The 24,713-nt window shown below is 44.8% G+C and overlaps 1 protein-coding gene across 7 annotated transcripts in view; it reads left to right on the forward strand.

Annotated features, from left to right (window-relative positions):
• NAV2 (neuron navigator 2) overlaps window positions 1–24,713 on the forward strand; it is a 404,334-nt gene that overhangs the window by 220,507 nt on the left and 159,114 nt on the right. For all 7 annotated transcript variants that reach the window (XM_032241072.1, XM_032241073.1, XM_032241074.1 and 4 more), the window contains 3 exons: window positions 3,065–3,177; window positions 8,015–8,123; window positions 9,957–10,346. In XM_032241072.1, the coding sequence (XP_032096963.1) occupies window positions 3,065–3,177; window positions 8,015–8,123; window positions 9,957–10,346 (612 nt within the window). The remainder of the gene's footprint in view (window positions 1–3,064; window positions 3,178–8,014; window positions 8,124–9,956; window positions 10,347–24,713) is intronic.

The following is a 24,713-nucleotide window of genomic DNA, read 5'->3' on the forward strand; positions in this document are numbered from 1 at the left end:
CTCTGGCCCCTTTGAGGTGCCCTCGTCTTTAATGGAGTCTGGGAAGTGATGCTGGAAAGAAGAGCACCAGGATAGGAATCAGGACACCTGGGCCTATCCTTTGTCAGCCCTTGATGCCTTCTGAGGTCTTGGGCACTGGCTGCAGGAACAGCTGTTGATTGAGTGCAGGAAGAGACTCCACTAAGGACTTTCCACATCTTAGCTCATTTCATTCTTCCTGCACTTCCATGACCTAGCAGCTTAGGGGTAATTAAGCAACTTGCTCCAAGAACTAGGCTAGAAGAGCTCACATTTAAAACCAAATGTGGGCTGAGCATGGTGGCTCATGCCTGAAATCCCATCATTTTGGGAGGTCAAGGCAGGCGTATCACTTGAGGTTAGGGGTTCAAGACCAGCCTGACCAATGTGGTGAAATGCTATCTCTACTAAAAATACAAAAATTAGCCTGGCAAGGTGAACTATGCCTGTAGTCCCAAATATTTGGGAGGCTGAGGCATGAAAATCACTTGAACCTGGGAAAAGGAGGTTTCAGTGAGCCATAAATGCACCACTGCACTCCAGCCTGGGCGATAGAGCAAGACTCCGTTTCAAAAAAAAAAACAAAAACCCAAGTTTGTCTAACTAGTGTGACTAGGCTCTTAACCACTAGTCTTGACTCTAAATCACTTTATCTTCATTGTCTTCATCTGGAAAGTGAGAAGATTAGATTAGATTAGATTCTATAAAATGGTTTATTCTCCCTTTCTGCTCTAAACTTCTCTCCCTCAAGCTTATGGTTCACTATATATAAATTATAATTGCCCCTCCCAAAACCTCTCCATGTTACAGTTGTTACCAAGGAGTAAAGGGAAGATGGGTCATTTTTTTAAAAAATCACTCAGAATGAATTATATTTATCAATTCATATGTAACTATTACTTTATAGTTTACTAAGAGTTGTGCATCACATCACATTTGATTTTTATAGAACCAGAGGAGGTTGCCATTATTATCCCCATTGTACAGATGAGGATGCTGAGATTCAAAGAGGGGAAGTGACTTAACTCAAATTTGCATGGCTACCAAGTTATAGATCTTAGACCTGGAGCTAGCTGAATATTTAGACTTCCAAGTCTAATGTTCCTTCGAGTCCCTAGCATCTTCTGAGACTTAAACACTTCTTATTTATCCAGTCCACACGCCCTTCTTGTGTTGCCTGTGCAGCATATGAACTTGAACTGACTTTTGCCTCCGGAGAACTCTCAATCTAGTTGAGGACAGATTTACTTATTAGATCACATTTTAGCCAACAGGAGAATAGAGTGCTATAGGAACACAAAAGAGGTGGGAAGATCAGCTGGCAAGGAGTCAAGAAAGGCTCCCAGGCAAAGGTGACATGGAAGCTGCATCTTAAAGACAGATTAGGAGCCAACTAAGGAAGGAGGAGAAGAGCCTTTAGGCAGAGAGGTTGCAGTTACTACAAAGATAAAGTTGTTAAAGGCATGTGGAGAGAAGGCACATGTAGGTGGAGCATAGTAGAGCTGTATGTAAAGGTTCAGAAAGGCAGAAGATGGGGATGGAAATAAAGGAAGAATTTGGCCATCATCTACCACAATAAGGAGTTTAGACCTTATTTCGTAGGTAATGGAAACACTGAAGACAGGGTTGTCATCACATCGGTATTACAAAAATCAACGAAGGATTGTGTGGGGAGTAGTCCAGACTTAGGAAGAGTGTAGAATGGAGATTACGGATTCAGATGCCTAATTGGCCCCTAAATGGTCATCTAGATGGGTGGCTCAGGGTGAGTGGGGCAGTGGCAGAGAGAGCTATACCTCTTTAGAGGATGCAGCCACCACTTGGCACCAGCAGATGGCGCTCTACACGAACAAACCCTCAGTCTTTCCCAGACTTTGTTTTTGTGGACAAAGGCAGAATTCCAGATACTTATTGTGAAATATCCCAATTTTAAAATATTGAGCTAATTTTAAAACTTTAAAATATTATACAGACCAGTAGGAATAAATCGGGCTGATTTCCACACCTGGCTGCCATTTTAACCTCCAGGTGTGAGGTACCTGTTTCAAAGCGCTCATAAGGCCTCAACGGAGACGCTGAGGGCCTGGACCCTGGCTGAGGATAAAAGGAGCACAGGGATTGTGAAATCCTTTAAAGGTAAAGATAACACAGTTGAGAATGATGGCCTCAGTGGGAAGAACAAAGGAGGGAAGAACAGTTGGATGACTTGAGGTTTATCAGGACACATTCCCCGTCGTCCACTCTCAGTCTCGGCAAATGTTTCCTTCGCAGACAGTGAAATTGGTTGAATCAGCTCACGATGCCAGCGCATGAATAATGTTATACGCAGGGTCATGCATCTGAGTGTAATTACACATTTGCATGCCATACCGAGTGAGCAGAGGTAACTGTGACATGAAAACACTGCACGAAGCCATTGCTTCAATTTGCTTGACAAATAAGGACATGGAGAGGGTTTGGGGAAGTACAGATTTCAGTCAAGTGTTGTAATAATGATCAATGAGACCTTTCATGTCAGAAGAGCTAAGCTCTGAATCAGAGACCTGGAGGGCAAACGCACCTGCTTGGCATCCACTTCCAACTGGTTTAATGGCCACCTTTATAGAGAGAGCCATGTCAGGAGGATTTTGGGGCGGGGATGCTGTTAATACAGTCATCTTTATGTTTGACTTTTTGGTGTTGCTGGTTTCTTAGAAGTTGTTCTTTGGCATAGGTTAAATTATTCAAACCACCCAGCATCCTCCAGCATGTATCTGGCTAGACCTAGCACCCTGAGGGAGATTCAGAGAAGCATTTCCCAGTGAGGGACTGCAGACCCTCCATTTGGACAATGAAAAGTTTATCTTTACAGTTCAGTGGCTTTTCTGTTCTTAGGACATTGCTCCACATACTTCTCATGAATTATTTAGCCTCAGTCTGCTGGTCTGCTCTGTTCTGAAGCTTCTTGTGCAGGAGGTGATGGTGAGCACTTTGGTTAGACCGCAGTGGTCCATATGGGGTAGTTGCCTGTCATGACAAGTGTGTCTGCTTTGGTTTGTATGTGAAGGTCTCAGACAGACACCGAAGGGAATGTTACTGCTGAGTCAAGCTCAACAGGTGTGAGCATGGAGCCCAGCCACTTCACCAAGACTGGACAGCCTGCTCTGGAAGAACTCACTGGTGAGTATGGAGCCCCAGAAATCTGTGTCTGTTGGTGATGAGGCCACCCATGCAATACCTGCTGGAATGGCATGAACCCAGCTTGATTGAAAGTTGCGTTATGGTTGCATTGACTGTTAAGCTAAACAAACTTTCTTTCTTTCTTTTCCTACTATTTTCCTTATTCTTTTTCTTCCCTTTTCTCTCCCTCATACAGTTTCTTCCCTCCTCCCCAGAATTGTAAACAAGTCTCTTAGTGGTGTGCAAATCCTACTTTTAACATATATTCAGTTTTATTCATTTAGGGACTCTGGACTGCACTGTTACTTAACTTTGAATCTTCTTGTTCACTCTTCAGATAAGTTGTTTTTCAACAAGATTTAAAACTCTGAAATAGTGGATTTCGTTCCTGTGTGGAAGCACTGATTTAAAATGTATTCTTAGAGTCCTACACGAATTGGGGGGGAAAATTGTAACATGCTTCTTTTACCAAAAACAAAAATCTAAATTTTATTTAAATGTATCCTAGACAATGATAATTACAGGGACATGATACTGTATCATAGCCTAAAATTTGCAGTTGTTGTATAGTTGATTCCACAAGCATTTATTTATTGATGTTTTGCTGTCACATTTTTAATTTAAAGAAGAAAAGTCACCCCTGAATTAGAATTCTTCCTACAGCAGATTGTAAGCTGTCATCTTCTCCCTTTTCCCCATTCCCCAACTCTGTGTTCCTGGCTCCAGCAACTTCTATCCAGGGAAGTGAGTGTAAGCCATGGATTTATTAGTGGCTATGTCACTTCTCATATCTTACCACTTCCAAAGTTGGGTTAAGAACTGAATCCGTGTTTAATTTATTAAACTACATAGCCCTGATTACACCATTTTAATAGTCACATTACAGCTGTGGAATTTGTCTGCAGCCCAATGATTGAACCTTACCCATCTTGCCATTAGCCCTAAGGATTAATTTCAGAGGATCTGGGCGATCTATTTCCTTCTGGTTCCACTGGCTGCTCACAGTGATGGTGCAGAGATTCTTCAAGCCATTTGTAAGCAATCCATCTTAGAATGATCCGGGCCCCACATTTGGGATTGATTTTGTTTCCTTCTCTTCGATGTTCGTAGCTCCCTTGCATATGAGTACATGGATAGCTCAAGAAAAGGACCAGCAATCAGAAGGGTGTGGAGTTCAGATGGCTTCTTGGGTCTCCACACACATTCCAGATTGCGTTCTGATGTGCGGACATCAAAAGAGCAAGGCCAGAGCTTCAGATCCCAGCATGGTTCAGATGTGTGGCCTGTGGAGTGGCGTCGATTTCTGTCAAACGTTGAGTCTCAGCAAAATCCACATTTTGAAAAGCAAAAGCAACAGCCAGAGAATATTCCAAATATTACCTAGATTTCAGAGTGACAGACTGGAGTATGTGATCTTCCCCTAATTTTTCTTTTTATCTCCATGTCTCCACTGTACCAGGCCTTGAGAGCTTGGAAAACCTGAGATGCTGTCAGTCAGCCTTGGGGAACAGACCTGTGCAGCCAGTAGTGTTTGACTATGCACTCTTTGGTATCAAATCAAATGGGATTGGTCACTAATGAAAATTCTTTATCAGGGTGACATGTCTTTATTTTCAAGCAGTAGAAATCACATGTGTGACTATGTTGAATTTTTTTATGGAGACACTGAATAATAAATAGCATGAGGCTGAATTTAACTTACCCACAGCCAGTCCTTTGAAATGACAGTGAATGGGAGGACTAATTAGAAATGGACACTTACTTAACTATTTGATCAATCACTTAGTTCTTCCCCCTGCTTATGCAAATGGGCAAGTTTTCCTACAGTGTGTGGTCATGTGCAGAGCATTGTAGTTGAGAAATGCATCTTGGATGATAGAATTTGAAGGAACAACACACACCTGCTTATTATCCAGCTCATGAATTCCTTCTTTAGCTTACTGATGACTCATCTTTCAGCATCTGCTTGAATATTTCTTGGATAAAATGTTCCTTCATAAGGCAGCCCTTTATTTTGTTGTTGTTGTTGATAGCTTCAACAGTTAATGGAGTTCTTTATTCTTATATTTCCAGTCACTGAATATAATTCAGCCTTCTGAAGCCCCAGACAGTTTTTATTCTTTTCCATGTAGTAACATATCCCTTAAGCCTTCTTTACTTCCAAGTAAAAATCCTGGATGTTTTTCATGGCCCTTGTGTAACACCTTGATATCCTCCAAACCCAGTCATGTTTGCTCACCATGTGATGCTCTCCCAATCATGGCTAGTAGCTTGAGGTAGAGCTGTCTGTGGCAAAGTCCAGATCACTACAAGTAGACACTAAATTTTTAAGACCTCTCCATATCTATGAGTTGAAAGTGCCCTGCTGTTTCTGCTGGAGCTCGATTGTGTTTTTCCTGTGTTCAGGCTATGAGTTAGTAAATCTTATACATTCAGGCCATTGTCCAAGGAGGCATAATGGGCAGTTCAGAATGTGCTCACCTAAGCATGTCAGTGGACCACTGTCTTGTGTTTCTACATTACCCTTGGGATCTGATGTAGTGTAGAGCCCTGGAAGGGGGCAAATATTTCTCAGCAGTACCCACAAGAGGGAAACAGGGCTTTTTTTTTTTTTTTCTTTTTCCCCCAAATGAGAACAGTGTTTATTATCTCAGTCTCTTTGCTGGTGAATCTGGGTACAGCTTAGCTGGTGCCCCTGGTTCTATATCTCTTGTCACATCTCTCATGGAGCTCCAGTCAGGCTGTCGGCTAAATCTTCATTCATCTCAAGGCTTTTCAGGGCTGGGGAATGAGTTACCGAGCACTCATTTTGTGCTATATGCCATGTCATCTGACTCTCTCACTAACCCTTCTAGCAGAGGGGTTTTATGTCCATTTTACAAATGAGATCCAGAGAGAAGTAGTGACTTGTCCAGGGTCAGGTGACTAAGAAGCAGCACTGCCACATTTCAAATATTAATCTGTGGAAATGCGAAGTCCATGCTTTTCCTACAGCCCCACACTGACCAAGTGTGTGTTGGGCAATAAGTATTTCTTAGGCATCTATAAATTGTGTGGGGGTTACCAAAAGGAAAGGTGAGACACCATCCCTATCTCAAAGATCTTTGGCTTTCTGTCTGGATGCAGTGGCTATACCTGTAACCTTAGCACTTTGGGAGGCCAATGTGAGAAGATCATTTGAGGCCAGGAGTTTGAGACTAGCCTGGGCAACATAGCAAGACTCCATCTCTACAAAGAAAACAAATTAGCCAGGCATGGTGGTACATGCCTGTAGCCCTCGCTACATGGGAGGCCAAGGTGGGAGGATCGGTTGAGCCCAGGAGTTTGAGGCTGCTTTGAGCTAGGATCATAGCACTGCACTCCAGCCTGAGCAACACAGCAAGAGCCTGCTCTATAAAATAAAATAAAATAGTTGAATTTCTAATGGAGGGTTAAGACCAGCAAATAGGTCATTAATAGCATGATGGATTAGCAAATATACTTATTATATTTTGTGTGTGTGGTTAAGGTAATCAATTGAGGTAATTTGAAAACCTGTGCCTAGACTTAGCTTCATAATCAATGTTTTCTAAAGGTTATAGAGCTAGCCTAAGCATCAGTATGTTTTTAGCAGCCTTATATACAAAAATGTAACCAAACTGTCAGTAAAAGATTTTACTGATGGTCCAGAAGGTAGATGCAATTACATTCCTCCAAGATCATTAAGGTAAGGTACAACAGATATTCATCTTTGCTTTTGTTTAAAAACATAATAGATATGTAAGTATTTTAAAACATTGGGTGGGAAATTAAATTTGACCACTTTTCAGATAAGAGAAAAATGCCTTCCAAATTTCTTTGAGTTAAAAGGGGGAAGGAGGGGATTGAAAGCACTTGCATTTTCAAGTTAAATCTCCTCAGTGAAATCATGGGCATATCCATCCCAGCCTCCAGGCACTACCATGCCAAGAACAACCTAAGAAAGTTGTTATCGATCTCAGAAGAAAAGCTAATTCAATGACATTTCTTAGCTGCCTAGTGCCCTGTTAATTCTGTTAATCATTATTGCAGTTATTGCCCTTCTCTTTTTTATAAGGCTAAAAGAAATGGAATTAGGCCAGGTGCTCACACCTGTAATCCCAGCATTTTGGGAGGCTGAGATGGGCCGATCACCTGAGGTCAGGAGTTTGAGATCACCTGGGCAACATGGTAAAATCCCATTTGTACAAAAAAATAAAAACAATTAGCCAGGTGTGGTGGCAGGCACCTATAATCCCAGCTACTCTGGAGGCTGAGGCAGGAGAATTGCCTGAACCCAGGAGGTAGAGGTTGCAGTGAGCTGAGATCGTACCACTGTGCTCCAGCCTGGACAACAGAGTAAGACTCCATCTCAAAAAAAAATTTTTTTTTATTAATAAGTGTAGATCTTCTAGCTACCACAAGCTATGCTTGAAAAGTAGGGCCCAAGATAGCTGCATATATCACTGATAGAAAACAAAATACCTCTGTTTTTGGGGTCGGGGGGCAGAAAATGACTCCCTGGTCAGACCTAACCTGAGCATGTCTCTGTTGGAGACACTGGGGAAATGTGTTTACATCTCAGACTAGGCACTTGGCTTTTCCCACATGCTACACTTCACCTATTTGAGAAGGCAGCCGAAAGAAGAATCTCCTTGGACTTCACACATCCTTTGGGCATCCATTCAATCATTCATTGATTCTCAAATCCTTATTAAGCACCCATGACGAGCCACGTGCTGACCCTGGAACATGGTTATGGTCGCAGACACGAATGCTGCTCTTAGGAAGCTCACGGTCGGCCAGAGAATTTAACTAGTCTTAACCCTCTGCTTTCCAGGAGAAGATCCTGAGGCTCGGCGGCTGCGGACAGTGAAGAACATCGCTGATCTGCGGCAGAATTTAGAGGAAACCATGTCCAGTTTAAGGGGAACTCAGGTTACACACAGGTATCTACAGTGTGGATTACTTTACTGAAATAGCTGGTATCTTAATTTTCAGTACTTCTCCTGTGTCTGTTCATACCACTAGCAAAGTGATTTGGTTATAATGGATCAATAGTCTTGCTTTCCAAATGTGCCGGAATTCACAAAGTATGCCATAAAACATGCAGAAGCGGGTTATAGGAAACAAAAATTAGTATAGACAGATTTTTCCCGAAAGCAGAAGGTTGCTAAATCCATTCAGCAGAGGACACTGTAGATCAGCTCTATTTAAATTTCACTTTACTTGCATTTTCTAAAACTATCTGGTGCTGTTGAAATGAGCAGGTGAACTATATTTGGCCTGTGTGATAAACTGCGTAACTTGAATTCTTACCCAGTCTTCTGACTATGCAGCCCTCTGTAATATTGTTAGTCATGCACGTGCATAAAACACGTAAGGAAATATTTATAAAAACTAATCATCATGTTTATACTCTGATCTAGTTGGATGAAATCTAGGATGATACTGGAAACATTTGTCATGTGCTTTCATTGTTGAACAAGGAGTTAAAGAGGATGCAACCCTGGGCTTTCCTTTTTGGGCAGGAGGAGGTTTTATAGTTTGTGGAAATCAAGGAAAGTCCTCGTTGTCCCTACTGAGCTCCCTGGGAGTCTCCTTTGCTTCTCCAATACGTGACTATGGCAAGGAACCCACAGGGCCACCCCACTGTCAGCAGTTTTGGCAGACTGGGGTTAACCACTGTGGGTTCCATCTCCAGTAGGACCAAGGCCCAAAACAAGGAGCTTTCCAAGATCAGAGGAAAACAAAAACAGCTTAAGGGACCAAGTTGGCTCTTTCAGAGGAGAGTAAATTCGGGATTTGGAGGTGGTACCCTCTTAAACCTTTAGGTATCTGAATGACGGGGAGTCAGATATTGGATCTTGTGACTCTTCCATTAGGTGTGAAACATCCGTCTTTCCACCATTGTCACTGACCCTGACTCAATGTTGGCATAGCAGTTTCATGGTGGGATGCTAATTAGACTTCAGTGGTTTCTCCTGCAGGGAAGAATCTCACTCACTCTGCTCAGTGAGGAAATTCCAGTTTTCCTGTAGAAGTGCAGATGATAGTCTTGACCAGGCTGCAAGAACCTGCAGCGCTGTGGAGACAGGGGAAGACAGATGCTGCCAAGAGACCGAGTTCGTCCTTGGGCATCAAGCATGAGCTCAATCTCTTGGCAGATTCTGGTCCATGTAACTTGATTGAAGAGGGAACTCAAGCCCAGACATTTACCAATCTTTCCAGGATTTTTGGATGAAATATGAGAAAAGCAAAAGTCTGGTGGAAATGAACCTCAGAGGGTTAGAAAATTAGGGCTGTCTCCACTGCTCAGTTGGGAGGGAGCTAAGGATGTAAAATGTGGTATTAGGAACTCCTGGTGGGTGGAGAATCCCACCCTTAGCAAAAGAGGGCTGTCATGCGACATCCTAGAATGAATGGGCAAGCGGCAACCTTCATGCCCTATCCTAATCAGTTCAGCATTTTCTGGCATTTTCTTTCCAGGATCAGAAAGAAAATTCTAATAGTTGAGGTTATTTAATTAGAGTAATTCGTTTCTTGTACCGTGTGTTAGCAGGGAAAGCCTCCGCTAGCCTTTTCAGAATGTTATATAGGTGTGCAGCTTTCCTGTTTCATTTTGAACAGGGGAAACACACCAGGTGGTACGTGGGGGCCGGTTGTTTTATCCTGTTTTGCATATGAGGATTATTTCATAATTCTAAGTAATTAAAGAGCATATAAACTGTGAAGGATACTAGATACCTTTGAGTCTAATCAGATTGGTTTTATGTTTCTAGCACATTGGAAACCACGTTTGACACCAATGTCACCACCGAGATGAGTGGCCGTAGCATACTCAGCTTGACAGCGAGGCCCACGCCCCTGTCCTGGAGACTGGGCCAGTCCAGCCCTCGGCTCCAAGCAGGAGATGCCCCCTCGATGGGCAATGGGTACCCCCCTCGAGCCAACGCCAGCCGGTTCATCAACACTGAATCAGGTCGCTATGTGTACCCTGCCCCTCTGAGAAGGCAGCTGGCCTCCCGGGGCAGCAGCGTCTGCCACGTGGACGTCTCAGACAAGGCAGGAGATGAGATGGACCTGGAAGGCATCAGCATGGACGCCCCCGGCTACATGAGCGATGGGGACGTTCTGAGCAAGAACATCCGGACCGATGACATTACAAGTGGGTAAGTACCTGGGGCCGCCTGGCTGTTCTTTTGAAGGGTTCTATTTGAGTCTTCCAGAGGAGGTCAACTGCCCGCCTGAGTTTCTGCTATCCATATCAAAGGCTGTGTGTCATGAAGGGAAACGCTGCTGGGCTGTGAGTCTGAAGGCCTGGGCAGTCCAGGCTTGGCCAGTAACTCACAAGCACCAAAGTGACACTTGAGAACAAACCATGTCATGTCAGTCCCTTAAGCCAAACCTTGCACTGAGGACGGAATCCTTGCCGGTTAGACGGCCCCCCTGGGCCTGTACCTGCCTCTTAGATCTCACCTTCCCCTATCCTACCTGTTTCCCCCCTGCAGCTGTCCCTTCCAGTCCTCAGTCTTGTCACACTCTTTCGTGCCTCACGGCCTTGCACTCTGTGTTTCTCAGCCTGGATTCTGCTTCCCAGAGCTTTGCATGGTAGGTCCTTCTTGCTGCTCAGCTGACACCTCCTTGACCGTGCAATTAGAGGTAGGTGTGTGTCCTGCCTCCTGCCCTAGGCATCTCTCCGACTCTAGCAGGCTGCTTTGGAAGCGTATCACTATTTGAAATGAGCTTGATTATGTGTTGATCCTTTATTGCCCCCCGGCCCCCTCCGACTTGCAGCAGTAAGCACCGTAAAGCCAGGACTTGCCTTGCTCGTTCACCACAGAATCCCCAGTGTGTTGTGTATAATAGGAGCTCATAAATATTGCGAAATCAGTGAACATGTGAATCAGTGAATGAGTGAACAAACCCAGCCTCCCTGTTCCTCTAAGTGCTCATCTGTGAAGTGAAGTGGAGTGATGAGATGATGTCTGAGGGACCCTTCAGATGGAGCCTGCCTTGACTACAGCACGAGGCCTGGCTGGCATCTTGTTTTTGTGCCCCTCTCAGATCACTGTGCAGACTTAGGGTGCAGTGAGTTATTTCACTTGCCCGAGACTTCTTCCTTCATCTGTTAATGTGACTTGCCCAGAAGTTCTCCAAGATCTTTTCCACCTTGAATGTTCTAGCTATTAAAGTTACAGATAAGGAAAAGCAGAACTAATAATTGTGCCACTCATTTCCATAAAAATAATGATCAAAAACCCGATGGGTGAGCCAGTATTTTTATAATTTACATAATAATAGCTAAACTCTCCTATATGCCAGATGCAGTGCTAGGCGCTTTATACTCTCTTGTTCTATCTCCACAGCAGTCCTTTGAGGTAGATGCTATCATAATCCCTATTTTATAGATGAGCAAAGTGAAGTCCAGGAAGGTTAAATTACTTGCCCAAGGGCTTGCAGCTATTAGGGGCAGAGCCCAGGGCTAGTGGCTCCAGAGCTGATTTCCCTTAAGGGTAGTAGTGTTTCATCTTGCCAACATTTTATTGCTGTATTGAAATAGTATAACTACTAGAGTTTATTTCAAAATTAATTTTCCTCAGGTCTACCTCTGTGACTAGAAGTGTTCTTTTATTTAATTAAAAACAGAGGCCTGGAGGTGCTTTGGCTTTCAGCCTGCCACTTTTAGAACTATCTTGGTTGTGAAATCTTTGGAAACAGGAGCCGTCAAACATTTTGTAGGGGCAAAGGGAAAATTTCCCTTTCACCCTCTGAAGGTTCACTGAAAACTCACAGAAGGCAGATTTACTGGAGAAAGGACATATAAATGTACTTAATGTATATGCACAGGAGCCTTCAGAATGAATACCCAAAGATATAGGGGAAATAGTCCAATTTTATGCTTAGGCTCTACAAAGTATGGGCAGCTGTGTAGAAACATGATTGGGCAAAATCTAATGCCAATAGATGGAGTGGGGAAACCCAGCAGGCCTGTCTGTCTAGATCATTCTTGGTCCTTCTGAGCAGCGTTCCTGCCTCCGGGATGTGGGGCAGAGCCCTCTCTGTAACGGAGTTTCTGCAATGAAACAAGGTGGGCCAGATAATTTATTTGTGGCCAGCTTCACACAGAAAGGAAGAGGGAAAATTAGAGTACTTTGTAGGTTTTATGGCTGGCTTTGGGAAAAAAGGGATCTGATTTCTATGGCCCACCTGGGGGGAGAGGGATTCTAGTTTCTATGGCTGACCTCAAGGGAAATAGGATTGAGAGACCGGATGGCAGGAGAAGGCCAGAGAAAAACTTTTGCTTCTGGAGCCTTTACTTTACAGTGTTTTTGAGCCCCAACACCTTACAATACAACACATTTCGGCTACCTGGAGTGGCTGGGGCAGTTAATGGACTGAGAAATTAAATGATCTTGTCAACTCAGAGCATCACTTTTTTCTAGTTTTCCCTAAACATGAAAAATGATAGCATACACCTATTACAACTGAATTGCCTGTAATTTAATCTTTGTATTATTGTTTAGAAGACTTTTGGTATCTAGCATGGACTCAGATTTATCAATTCCAATTTTCACATGCTACTAGAAAATTTCTGGCTTGTTTTGAGGTTTTTGTGCCCTATAATAAAGAGTTTATTTTATTGTCAAACCAGTCTTTTAATTCTACAAAGATGGCCAGTGGATTTATTTTGATGTAGTGTTGATTATGTCCACAAGGTGGAGACATTGAAACACTCTAACCTGAAGCTTAGCGATAGCCAAGCGAGAAACTCCTGGTTTCTTTAACCATCCAAACCACAGCCTTTACCTTTGCTTAAAAGCACCAATGTTTACATTTCAGTTCCGGCTTTGCCAAGCTTACGTTTTAACATGTGCTATAGCACTTAGAGCAAGTGTAGATAAAAAGTTCAGAAATGTAAGCAAAGCACCCAATTACTGAAACTGGAGAACTTTGGTCTGGTTTTCTTTCTGTTCCTTTTAATGTAGAAATTTACCCTCAGCATCAGGAGAGGTAGCCCAGATGGCACCTAATGCTCCTTTAGTTGTAGCATTCTAGAACACGTGTTAAGCCTGTCTCCACTCTGTGGAAATGCATGTGAATTTCTGCTTTAAGGCAATGTTACCAGTTTGTGTTTACATGCAGAGTTCAGGGCAAGACACTTAATGTCTTTTCTACTCATATCATGTTCTTCATATAAACTGGCAAGGCTGTAAATACTGAAAGGCTAGTTATTCTGTGCTTCAGAATCTTCTAAATAAGGCATTGTTGAGGCAGTTGATGTAGTGGAAGAAATATAGGCTCGAATATCATATCAGACAGACCAGGGCTTAAACCCTGCCCAACCTCCTGCCAGCTCTGTGACATTAGGCATGCCATTTGACTTGCCTGAGCTTTGAAGCGCTACAAGTAATATGGTTTTTGAAGCTTCAGTTGGATTTCTCTTTGCAGTTATATTTGATAAAGACCAAAATCCCAGTCAGAGTCTAGATGTCTTATTACCCTCAAACATCCAGGCGCTTGGAAACAATGAAATGATTAAAGTTTTTGTCCAGATGTTTATTTGGCTTAGTAGAAACATAGCCTTGGTGTATGAGGAATATATCAATCTGTACAGAGGCTCTTTGAGGAAAGTTCTTGTAAAGGCTTATAACAAGTTTATTTAGAAAATCTGATATGGAAATAAATTCTGTTTTCCAAAAACCTAAGACCTCTGTTTTTAGTGTGACGCTGTACCTCAGCTTGGAGTAACAGCTATTTTTTGATGCCTGTAGTTCATTTTCTGTACTGGTGTGCACATGCACACCTGTGTGTACCCTTCAGTTCTCCCTGTGGTAGGGCTGTAATTACTTTATTACCATGGAATTTACCTAAGAAATTAAGGGGTAGCCGGGCGCGGTGGCTCAAGCCTGTAATCCCAGCACTTTGGGAGGCCAAGGCGGGTGGATCACGAGGTCAAGAGATCGAGACCATCCTGGTCAACATGGTAAAACCCCGTCTCTACTAAAAATACAAAAAATTAGCTGGGCATGGTGGTGTGTGCCTGTAATCCCAGCTACTCAGGAGGTTGAGGCAGGAGAATTGCCTGAACCCAGGAGGCGGAGGTTGTGGTGAGCCGAGATCGCGCCATTGCACTCCAGCCTGGGTAACAAAAGTGAAACTCCGTCTCAAAAAAAAAAAAAAAGAAATTAAGGGGTAAATGCCTTTTGACTGTGTGTGTGTGTGTGTGTTTATCAAATCCTTATATTGTGCCTGGTATATACTGGGCATGTCTAAGTGCTTTACAAGTTGTTATCTGATCTTACCCGTTCCTTTTATTGGACTGATAAATTGGGCATTGGCTGTAGTGGGAACGAAATTAAAATAACAGATGAGATTTCTCTTACTAAGTTTTGATCTGTGAAGTCAATCCTCTACTCATATTCTAAAAATTCAAAGTGCCATATGGTACAAAATAAAATTAAAGGGACAGATCCCATGTCCATATGTTTGAAAGGACTTTTTCTTCTTTTCAAAGGAGGCACTGAGTTGTATAATGTTCCAAGGTATAAATACATATCCCTTTATGGAAAAAAAAAATGACCCTTTAAATTTAACATCAGAAGTTTCTCCCTCTCAGAACTTTAATGGCTTCCCATTGCCTGTGGGAACAGATCTGGATGCCTTCACTGAATGTGGAGGCTCTTAATGGCCTTTGCCTCATCTGCCCTCCCTGACTTACCCCGGCCACATTTCCCTCACACACTCCAGACTTCCCACTGCTCTAGGCTACCTGCCAGTGCCAAAGGCTGGTTCCTGCATTTGCAAAGCCCTGCCTCTTGGGACATGCTGCTTTCTTCCTGGAATTCCTTTCCTCTTATGCCCATCTGACTGACTAATTCTGAAGAAAACATCTCCGCTCTGATGTCCCAGTCAGAGTTAGGTCTGTCTCATGTGTTTCTGGTAGTCTTGTTTCACACCTACCCTACGCGTAAGCCTTTCACTTTGCATGGGATGTGTTTGACAGGCACTGGATGGTATTGAAAGAGTATGGTCTTAAAAGGCAAACAGATTGAGATTTAATCCTGGCTCTGCCAAGTGAACTGGGACAAGTTCTTAACCTTTGAATACTTGAGATGGAGCTTGAAAAGAACAGGCAAGAATCTGCGTGTGTGTGTGTGCGCGCGCACGTGCGTGTCCTTCTCCACTAAACTTGGAGTTCCTAGCAGGCAGACAGCGCTCATTATTTTTCTAACCCCAGAGACTGGGACATACCAGGTATTTAATATTTTGAGAATGGTCTATTCTTGATGCCTACCCTGACAGGACTTTATGCATAACTTGCTACCACACACTATGAAACCCAGTGGTTCTATTTACAGAGCACTCAGCTAAAGCCAGCCTAGCCTGTGGTGTCCATCTAGTGGCTGACAGAGGATGTGATGCTGTGGTCTCAGTTGCTTTTCACTGTGAGTCGTGGTGTCGGTTTAAAGCTCCTGGCTGGTGATAATTAGGGCTAAAGATATTGGCTTTGGAGAATGAGGCTGATCAATAGCCTAGTGTGAAGAGAAAACAGGGTGTAAGCATTTGGTCTTCCACAGTAGCTTTTTAGGGGCTGCAGTCTTCCCTCTTCGATGGCAGGAATTACTCCATCAATAAATACGGGCACAGATGCCTGATGGGAGACTCTGTTCTTCAGAAATTGAGGAACTCACTCGTGCTGAATTAAAGGCATCCCTCAGTGTCCATGAGGGATTCATTTCAGGACCCCCAGAAAATACCAAAATCTGTGGATGTTCAAGTTTTGCATGTAAAATGGCATAGTATTTATATATAACCTATGCACAACCTCTTATGTACTTTAAATCATCTCTAGATTACCTATAATATACAATGCAAATGCTGTATGGATAGTTGTTATACTTTATTTTTGTTTGTATTATTTGTTCCTAAGAGAGTGCTTTGTGCTCTCATGCATTATTTGCATGTATAATACCCTGTATCTTTTTCTTTATTGCTTGTCAGGTTATGTCTTCTCATCCAAGCAGAGGCAGTGACTTTTCTGTATGCTTCCTTGATACTTGCTGTATCTGTAATATCAGTGGTAGCACTACATCAGAATTGGTTTATTAGTGTCTGTACGTGCCTGTGTATACGTGTGTGTGTGTGTATGTGTGTATGTTTATGACAGGAAGGACAAAACCCAAACCTGTTACAAGTTCTAAAGGTTAAGGTCAAATCAGTCTTGCTTGCTCCTGTATCTTCATTGGCTGGCACAGTGCCTGCCTGTTCCATAGTAAGTAGTTGATAAATATTTGTTGGCTGGGCACAGTGGCTCACATCTGCAATCCCAGCACTATGGGAGGCTGAGATGGGAGGATCATTTGAGCCCAGGAGTTCAAGACCAGCCTATGCAGCATAGTGAGACCTGTCACTACAAAAAATTTAAAAGCTGTTCATGGTGGCATGTTCCTGTGGTCCCAGCTGAGGTGGCAGAGTTGAGTCAGAAGGTTGAGGCTGCAGTGAGCTGTGATTGCACCATTGTACTCCAACTTGGGTGACAGAACAAGACCTTGTCTCCAAAGAGAAAAGAAAAGAAGAAAAAACTTGTCAAATGAATGCTACAACGAACCTTTAAAATAGCAAGACCAATCATATTCCTCTAAATGAATTTGTGCCTATTCTTGTAGCCCCACTGAGGTTGAGGACCCAGCCACCTGGCTTCCTCCTTCTGGGCCCTGTCATTTTGGTCTTCCTCTGCCCCCGTAAGCTTGAGATGACAGTGCAAGATAAAGAGAGAACAGGGGCCATTTGCCATGTGGACTGGTGAATGATAGGCATGCCCCTGTTCATCTCTTCCTTCCTTCACTGGCATTATGGGACAAATGTGCGAAGTGGTTCTCACCAAGTCAGCACAGAACATAACAGGCAGCACCCTGAGTCAAAGGGGGTAGATTAATAGCACGAAAGGCTCCTTTTTATCTGGTGGATCTCTCCAGACCAGACCTGGAGTGACCGTGATAGGCTGTTGTTCCTGGCAGAGTGATGGGAGATAAAGCCAGAGTACTCCTTACAGCCTAATGCACCCTGGAGCCAAAATAAATGAATTTAGAAGAGGCTGTCCTGAAAGGCACTGATTCAAGTCAGGTTCCAGCAGGGTGAGGCAGGCATCTCTGAGATTTGGAAAGGATAGTTTCTTGTTTCTGTAGGCCAGTCCCACTGATATGATCTTGGCTTTTGGCACTCTTGGAAGGCTTGAGAAATTCAGGTTGCCAGCCGGCTAGTGAGCTGTTCTCAGTGGGATTAGGAAGACTGAGCTGTCAAGGACAGCTAAAGACTCAGCTGTGTGGACAGACCCATCTGTAGGGCTTGGAGCCAATCTTCACAACACTCGGACACCAGATGCGTGGGTTGCTTTCCCCACACCAACCAGTTCTCCTACACCAGCTGAGTGTCCTGTAATTCAATTTGGACACCATCTACCTAGAGTTAGCCTAGACCCCACAGGTTAAGGGCTCAGTTCCACAGGATTGCCACACCACACACACACACACACACACACACACACACACACACTCTCTCTCTCTCTCTCTCTCTCTCTTTCTCTCTCTCTCTTTCTCTCTCCCTCCCCTCCCCCTCTCCCTCCTCCTCCCTCCCTCCCTCTCTCCCTCCTTCCCTTCCTTCCTCCCTCCCTTCTTTCCTCCTTCCCTTCCTCCCTACCTCCCTCCAGATGCCAATCACAAATCCTAGGTCTCAAGGTTACCCACACTTCTGTCCAACTTGGCTGCAAATCAGGGGTTCCCATGACCTCCCTCACATTCAGTAATTTGCTAGAACTGCTCACAGAACTCAAGGAAACACTTTTATTTACTGTGGCTGGTATGTAATAAAGCATATGGTAAAGAATACAAATAAACAGCCAGATGAAAAAGGTGCATAGGGCAAGTTGTGGGGGTCGTATGGAGCTTCCATGCCCTCTTCATGAATGCCACCATCCCAGCACCCCCGTGTGTCCACCAGCCTGGAAGCTCTCTGAGCCCCATAGTTGAATGTTTTTATGGAGACTCTATTATGTAGGCATGACTAGTTAAATCATTGGCTATTAGCAATTAAGTCCATCTCCAACCCGCCTTACTGTCTTGGAGATCAGAGGGCAGGGCGGAAATTTCCAATGCCCTAATTACGTGGTTGGTTTGTTTCACAACCCGCTCCTTTCCTCCAAGAGTCACCTCAGTAGCATGAGCCCAGGTATGTTTGAAAGGGGTTTGTTATGAATAACAAAAGATGCTCCTCTCACCCCTATCAAGAAATTCCAGAGACTTAGGAGCGCTGTGCCAGGAACTAGGAGCAGAGACAAATACACATGTCTCATTATGTCACAGCACATCACTTGCCCCTAATGCACCACCCTCCTCTTAACACAGACAGACTTAAAAGATGAAATGAGGTTCTGAGTTGAAGGTACAGGCCCAGAGTAGCCCAATAGGTTGGTGATGGGGCTGGGTCAGATTCAGTCTAGGGGTCTTTCTGTGCCCCTCTGCTTCCCCCAGTGTCTACTTGCTGACAGCTCTTAATAGTGTATGAATTCTGCCGTGTGCAGTGGCTCCCGCCTGTAATTCCAGCACTTTGGGAGGCTGAGGCAGGTGGATCACCTGAGGTCAGGAGTTTGAGACCAGCCTGACCAACATGGTGAAACCCCGGCTCTACTAAAAATACAAAAACGTTAGCCAGGCGTGGTAGTGGGCACCTGTAGTCCCAGCTACTCGGGAGACTGAGACAGGAGAATCACTTGAGCCCAGAGGTGGACGTTGCAGTGAGCTGAGATTGGGCCACTGCACTCCAACCGGGGTGAAAAAGCGAGACTCCGTCTCAGAAAAAAAAAAAAATCATGTATGAATTCATAGAAATCATAAATACTTTTCCCTGTCTGATATTTTTCTTGGTGTTAAGTATCCCGGGCAAGTACAATGGCCCCTGTTTTCCTAAGCAGCTCTCTAGGTAGAGTAAGCAAGCGCAGAGTCATGCAGAGGGCAAGGTTAATTTCCCCCAAGTGCTGCAGAACAAATGACAGTTTTCCCTGCGTGGTTGTGATGTCCTCTGACATGCGTGGTTTGGCGGATGGATGGCTGTGTCTACCAATATCAGTCGTCCCTGATGGCTGGGGCAGCATCAACTGAACGCCTCTTCTCCATCCACAGTGGATCCACTTGATATACTGAGTGCGGGAAACCTATTAGCCCTTATCAGCATCTGGGTAGGCACTCTCATCAGAGGAGAAAGAACAAGTGAGCTGCCAGCTCACCGGAGGAGGAGAAATTCCCCAGCACTCCCATATCCACTCTGTCCACTGCTGGTGACAACAGACTTAGCAGGCTGAGACCTGGATTAAAAAGAGATTTACTGGAGAACAGCCCCATGGCAAAATGAGTGTGGTCTAGCTTTGATGCAGGCAGCCCAGACTGCCACAGATGCCTAATGGCAAATGCTGGCTTAGTAATTTATGGGGAAGAGAGAGGAAAAAAAAAAAAATGGGCGTTGTCTTCTCAAGAAATCAGGGTTGGGCCTCGATTTCTTGGAAATTTCCTATCCAGCTTTGAGGCTTGACTCCCTTCCTGCCTCCCTCCCACCACTGCATCCTATAGGAAGGAAAAAGAAGGGAACAAAAAGGTGCTTTGGGAGAAGTCAGTCTCAGGCCCTTCTTAAGAGGTCTCCGAAGGGGCTGCTCCCTGCCTGCCCTCCTACCCTTATAGATCTCCTCCTCCCATAGCTTTCCAAAGCACAGGCTTTCATGGCCTTGGAAACTGGAAACCTTTCCTTGGGCCTACCAAGGGAAGGCTTGAGACAGAAGGCAGTACAATCTTGTGTAAAAAGCGTTTATTGAGCTTGTTATATGGCAGAGACTATGCTGAAAGCGCTGAGGCCAAAGGGAATAGATAAGGCCAGGTCGCCAAGATCCTAACGCTGTGAAGGGAAGATCATGCAACACGGCACTGTGTAGGTTAGCGTAAGAGTGGCGAGCGAAGGAGGCCAGAGCGGAAGTGACAGCTTGTGTTGGAACACAAAGACCCTTACTATAAGTGGTGGTTGGTGGGAAAAGCGGCGGCTGTGTAGTTTGACCTGTAGTCCGGAGCTGGTTCCAGCACTCTTAGCCATGTATCCTTGAGCAAACCTATTTAATTTCACTGTGCCCACCTCGTGGGTTTGATGTGAGGTTTCAGTGAGACCATGGTGTGCACTCTCAGCCCAGAGCCTGGCAAGCATGCTCTAAGCACTCAGCAGGGTTCACTACCGTATTGTCTACCACTGTCCACACCAGCAGCAGTGGTAGCACCTTGAGGACATGTGAGCTGGGCCTCGCAGGATAAACAAGGGCCCAGGCAGACCAGTAGCATGAGGACATACAGGATTGGCATGCTATTATAAGGATAGTGTCTGGGTGGGTTGCAGATTCAAGATGGAGGTCAGGGGGCAGTGGGCTCAGGTGAGAAGCTATTACAGATTCCACGGAGCAGAGGCACAGGGCTGGGTAAGACCAGGGGAACAGATACACAGTGAGGTTAAAGGCACTTTTTACATTAAACTCAGCCTGACATGGAGGCCAGTTAGGCAAGGGGCACGAAGGAGACAGAGGAGATAAGCACGGCTCCCAGGCTCCAGCCTGTCTTGCAACTGCTGGGAAAGAACTGATGTCTGTCCTCGGGGGCCCTTTGTCATTTCCCAGCTTTCTCTCTTGCAGGTTAGCACCCGCCCCATCCCCCAGGATTGCCTCAGGCCTTCCAGGCCACCCTCAGACCAGGGCTGGCTGAATATTTAAGGTGAGTGTAGAATATGATTCCAGAAGCCTTAGGAAAACCCAGTCCCACAACCTGCCAGTTCTTGTCCCCGGAGAAGCTCGGGACCCAGTGGGGAAGACCACCTTGTGTATCAACAGTTCTTTCTAACTCAGTGGCAGATGGCGATGAATGTTACCATGAAAAGGCAAAATGTGAGGGCTCCGAAGTGGATCTGAAACTTAGAGCAGATCCTGTGGGGACCTTGTGTGTTCTCACTTTCCCCTCCTGGGAAGCTCACTGTGCTCATCTGCAGATGAGAATAATAGTGCCTGGAGTTGTGGTGACAATTGAATCAGGTGACACAGGCCAAGTGCCGGCGCAGTGTCTGGGGCATTGGAGACCCTTCCAAAGCGTCCTCATAATGATGATGTTTCCTACATTCAATCGGATATAACCAAGTTCAGTGCATGGTGCAGGATAAAAGCACTCAACCTATTTCATGCTCTCCCCCTCCATAACTCCTCCCCAGACCCCAGTGGGTAAGAAGCTATTGAGACCTCTCCTTAGGGATAAGATCATAACTGAGGTTCATGTGGGAAGCATGAACACGATACCCTCCAGCTGACAGCTACCATGCTGGGCGAGAGAAGCCCGCTGTGACTAATCACAGCGGGATTAGCAAGGTGCTCCTTCCTCCCCCCTCACCGTCTGGACTGTCTGCTGTTTTGTTGGAACGGACCTCCTGCCCTTCCGGGGCTCTTCATTGGTAAGCAGCATCAACAAAACACAGTGAGCATTTGGGAGTTACTCAGACGAGCCCAGGTGTTTAACCAAGGGAAATTCTACCATAAGTCCATTAATCAACATAACCGAGACTCTGCATGTTAGTTGAGTCAAGTCGGCAAGTATTTAATAAGTGTCTAGTCAGTTCCAGGCCCCTGACTGTGCCTTGGGACATGATGGAGAAGAGGAGGAGTCAGTGATTTGTTCTCAAAGCTGGACCATTTGATACTCTACTTTTTGTGCCAACTTTTGATCATTCAGGGTTCTTACCGGGGGCCCATGAGCTCACACTTTGTGAAGTGTGCTTACATGTACAGGAAAAATGTATCCTCTCCTACTCTGGAGCTCTGGATGGCTTATGGGGGCTAACATGTATGGCATCTCTTCTGTGTGCTAGGTATCTTATATAACTTCAACACTCTGGCTTTATGTTATTTTTATTAATAAAGAAAATGAAGACCCTAGAGTGTAATCATTACTTAATTAAGCCCATGGAAGAGTTGAAAAAGGTGGCCTACCATTTTATTGTCACATTTCCTTTGTATCCTGCAATTTCAGTGTGACTTTGGTGCTCTTTTTGCTTTGCTATCGTTGATGCATTCCTGCGTCCTCTAGAGCCACCTTTTTCTTCTGTTGTTGTTGTTGTTTGTTTGTTTTAAGACAAAATCTTGCTCTGTTGCCCAGGCCAGAGTGCAATACCACCATCTTGGCTCACTGCAAACTCCACCTCCTGCATTCAAGTGGTTCTCCTATCTCAGCCGCCTGAGTAGCTGGGATTAGAGGTGCCCGCCACCATGCCCAGCTAATTTTTGTATTTTTAGCAGAGACAGGGTTTCACCATGTTGGCCAGGCTGGTCTCGAACTCCTGACCTCAAGTGACCCACCTGCCTTGGCCTCTCAAAGTGCTGGGATTACAGGTGTGAGCCACCACGCCCAGCCCAGGGACACCCTCTTTGCTGGAGGGCAGTGATCTGTAGGCATCTCCTTTCTCTACTCAGCGCTATGCAAATGGACCTGGAAGGCAGAGACCTGAGGGCCCACACAGTCCCTGTGCTCCCGTATTTTTCCTGCTAAGCGTTTGCATAGTTCTCATCTAGAAAACACAGTTCATATTTGTTTTCTTTTTAATTTAAATGTTTTTTTTTTTTTCGTTTTATATAGTAATGGTGTCTCACTATGTTGCCCAGCCTGGTTTTGAACTGCTGGGCTCAAGCAATCCTCCCGCCTTGACCTCCCAAAGTGCTGGAATTATAGGCATAAGTCACGTACCCGGCCCACATTTATTTTTATCTTAATCATGCAGATCACTCAGGTTGAAAATACCCTTCCTGGTTATTTTTCAAGGGCCAGCAGCTACAGAGTGACTCACCAGATTTATGATGGGAAGGTTGGAGAATACCAAGTTCGAGTTGAGGTGAATATGAAAAGAAACATTTGGATGAGGTTGGGAGTATTTTGGCCCTGAGACAGTCAGCCCATGTTGAAAGACTCAAAACAGAAGGCCATATGTGCCTGTGCTCAGATCAAGATAAAAAGCTTAAGCTTTGTTGGTAGCTCATGAACCTCTCATCACGCTGCTCTGGAAGAAATGCGCAATGAAAGAAACTTTAGAGTTGGGGGCGGAAGACCTGACTTCACATTTCTTGACTGGCAGCTGTGACCATAGGGAAAGTACTTCCTTTCCTGAGCCTCTGTTTCCCAGGTGTTGAACTGTAGTGCACCTCTCAGGTGTGTGAGGAGGAGTAGAGGAGATGGTGTTTGTAAAGTGTTTGGCACAAGTAGCATGGTGGTTCCTTTAACCCTGTTGGAGTTATTACATTTGTTTGCCTTTTCAGTCTTTTATTTAGGACATTCACTAAGATGATGGCCGGCACAACATCTTATTCTTGAGCACAATGGCCAAATGGCTTCTGGCTGGATCAGAGTTGGTCTGTGAATTAGTCAAGGTTCTCCAGAGAAACAAAACCAATAGGGTGTATGTAGGTGTGTGTGGGTTTGGGTGTATGTGTATGGGGAGAGAGTGATTTTAAGGAATCGGTCATGTCATTGAGCAAATCCAAAATCTTCAGGTGCCCTTGTTGCAGGCTGAGGGGATTCTACCTTTAGACTTCCTTTAGACTTGAGCTGCAACATCGACTCCTCCCTGGGTCTCTCAGCCTGTTGGCCTGCCTGTTGTTTGAGAGACCCAGGGAAGAGTCAGCATTGCAGCTCAAGTCTAAAGGCAATCTGGAGGTAGAATCCTCTCTTGCTTAGAGGACATCAGTCTTTCAAAACCTTCAATGGATTGAATGAGACCCACCTACATTATGGAGGATGATCTGCTTTACCCAAAGTCTGCTGATTTTACTGTCAACCTCATCTAAAATATTCCTTTGCAACAATATGTAGTGTTTGACCAATATCTAGTGTTTGACTCTAGTGTTTGACCAAATATCTGGGTATTGTGACCCAGCCAAGTTGACACATAAAACCAGCCATCTCAGCCTGTAAGCAGGCCTTGCCAGATGATCAGTGGGAATGAGTCATCTGAGGGAGGAGGCAGCTTACCTGTGGCCCATGGTCAAAGAGAACAACACATCAGCTTGAATAAACATCTGCAAGGGCTCAAGGCTAATGCACCCTGCCTGGGAGACGACCACAAATCAAGACTCTATGCATGCCTCGGAAGAATCATTGCATCCCTTCCTGCAGTCCCCAGGTCTTGGTAAGAAATCTCCCTGAGAAATGGAGGTTTTGACCTTTCCTCTTAATCCTGAAATAACTTGTAGAGTGAGACAGACACACTGGCATGGACACCTCCAGAGAGCTGATGATTTTTGAGACCCAAAAGTGAAATAAGATTCCGAGCCTAAGGAGAAGCACCAAGTTTGTCTCTAGAGCCTTCTGCCTATAAATCAAGCCCACATTCACTTCTTGATCTTAGGAACAGCGGGAGACAGGGTCTGTGGTTATCTCTGCTGCATCACTGGAGTCCTGTATCCCGTTCCCAGAGCTTTGTGCTTG

Source organism: Sapajus apella, unplaced genomic scaffold (assembly GCF_009761245.1).
Source record: "Sapajus apella isolate SASKATOON/1434 unplaced genomic scaffold, GSC_monkey_1.0 scaffold47, whole genome shotgun sequence".
Classification (NCBI taxonomy): domain Eukaryota; kingdom Metazoa; phylum Chordata; class Mammalia; order Primates; family Cebidae; genus Sapajus; species Sapajus apella.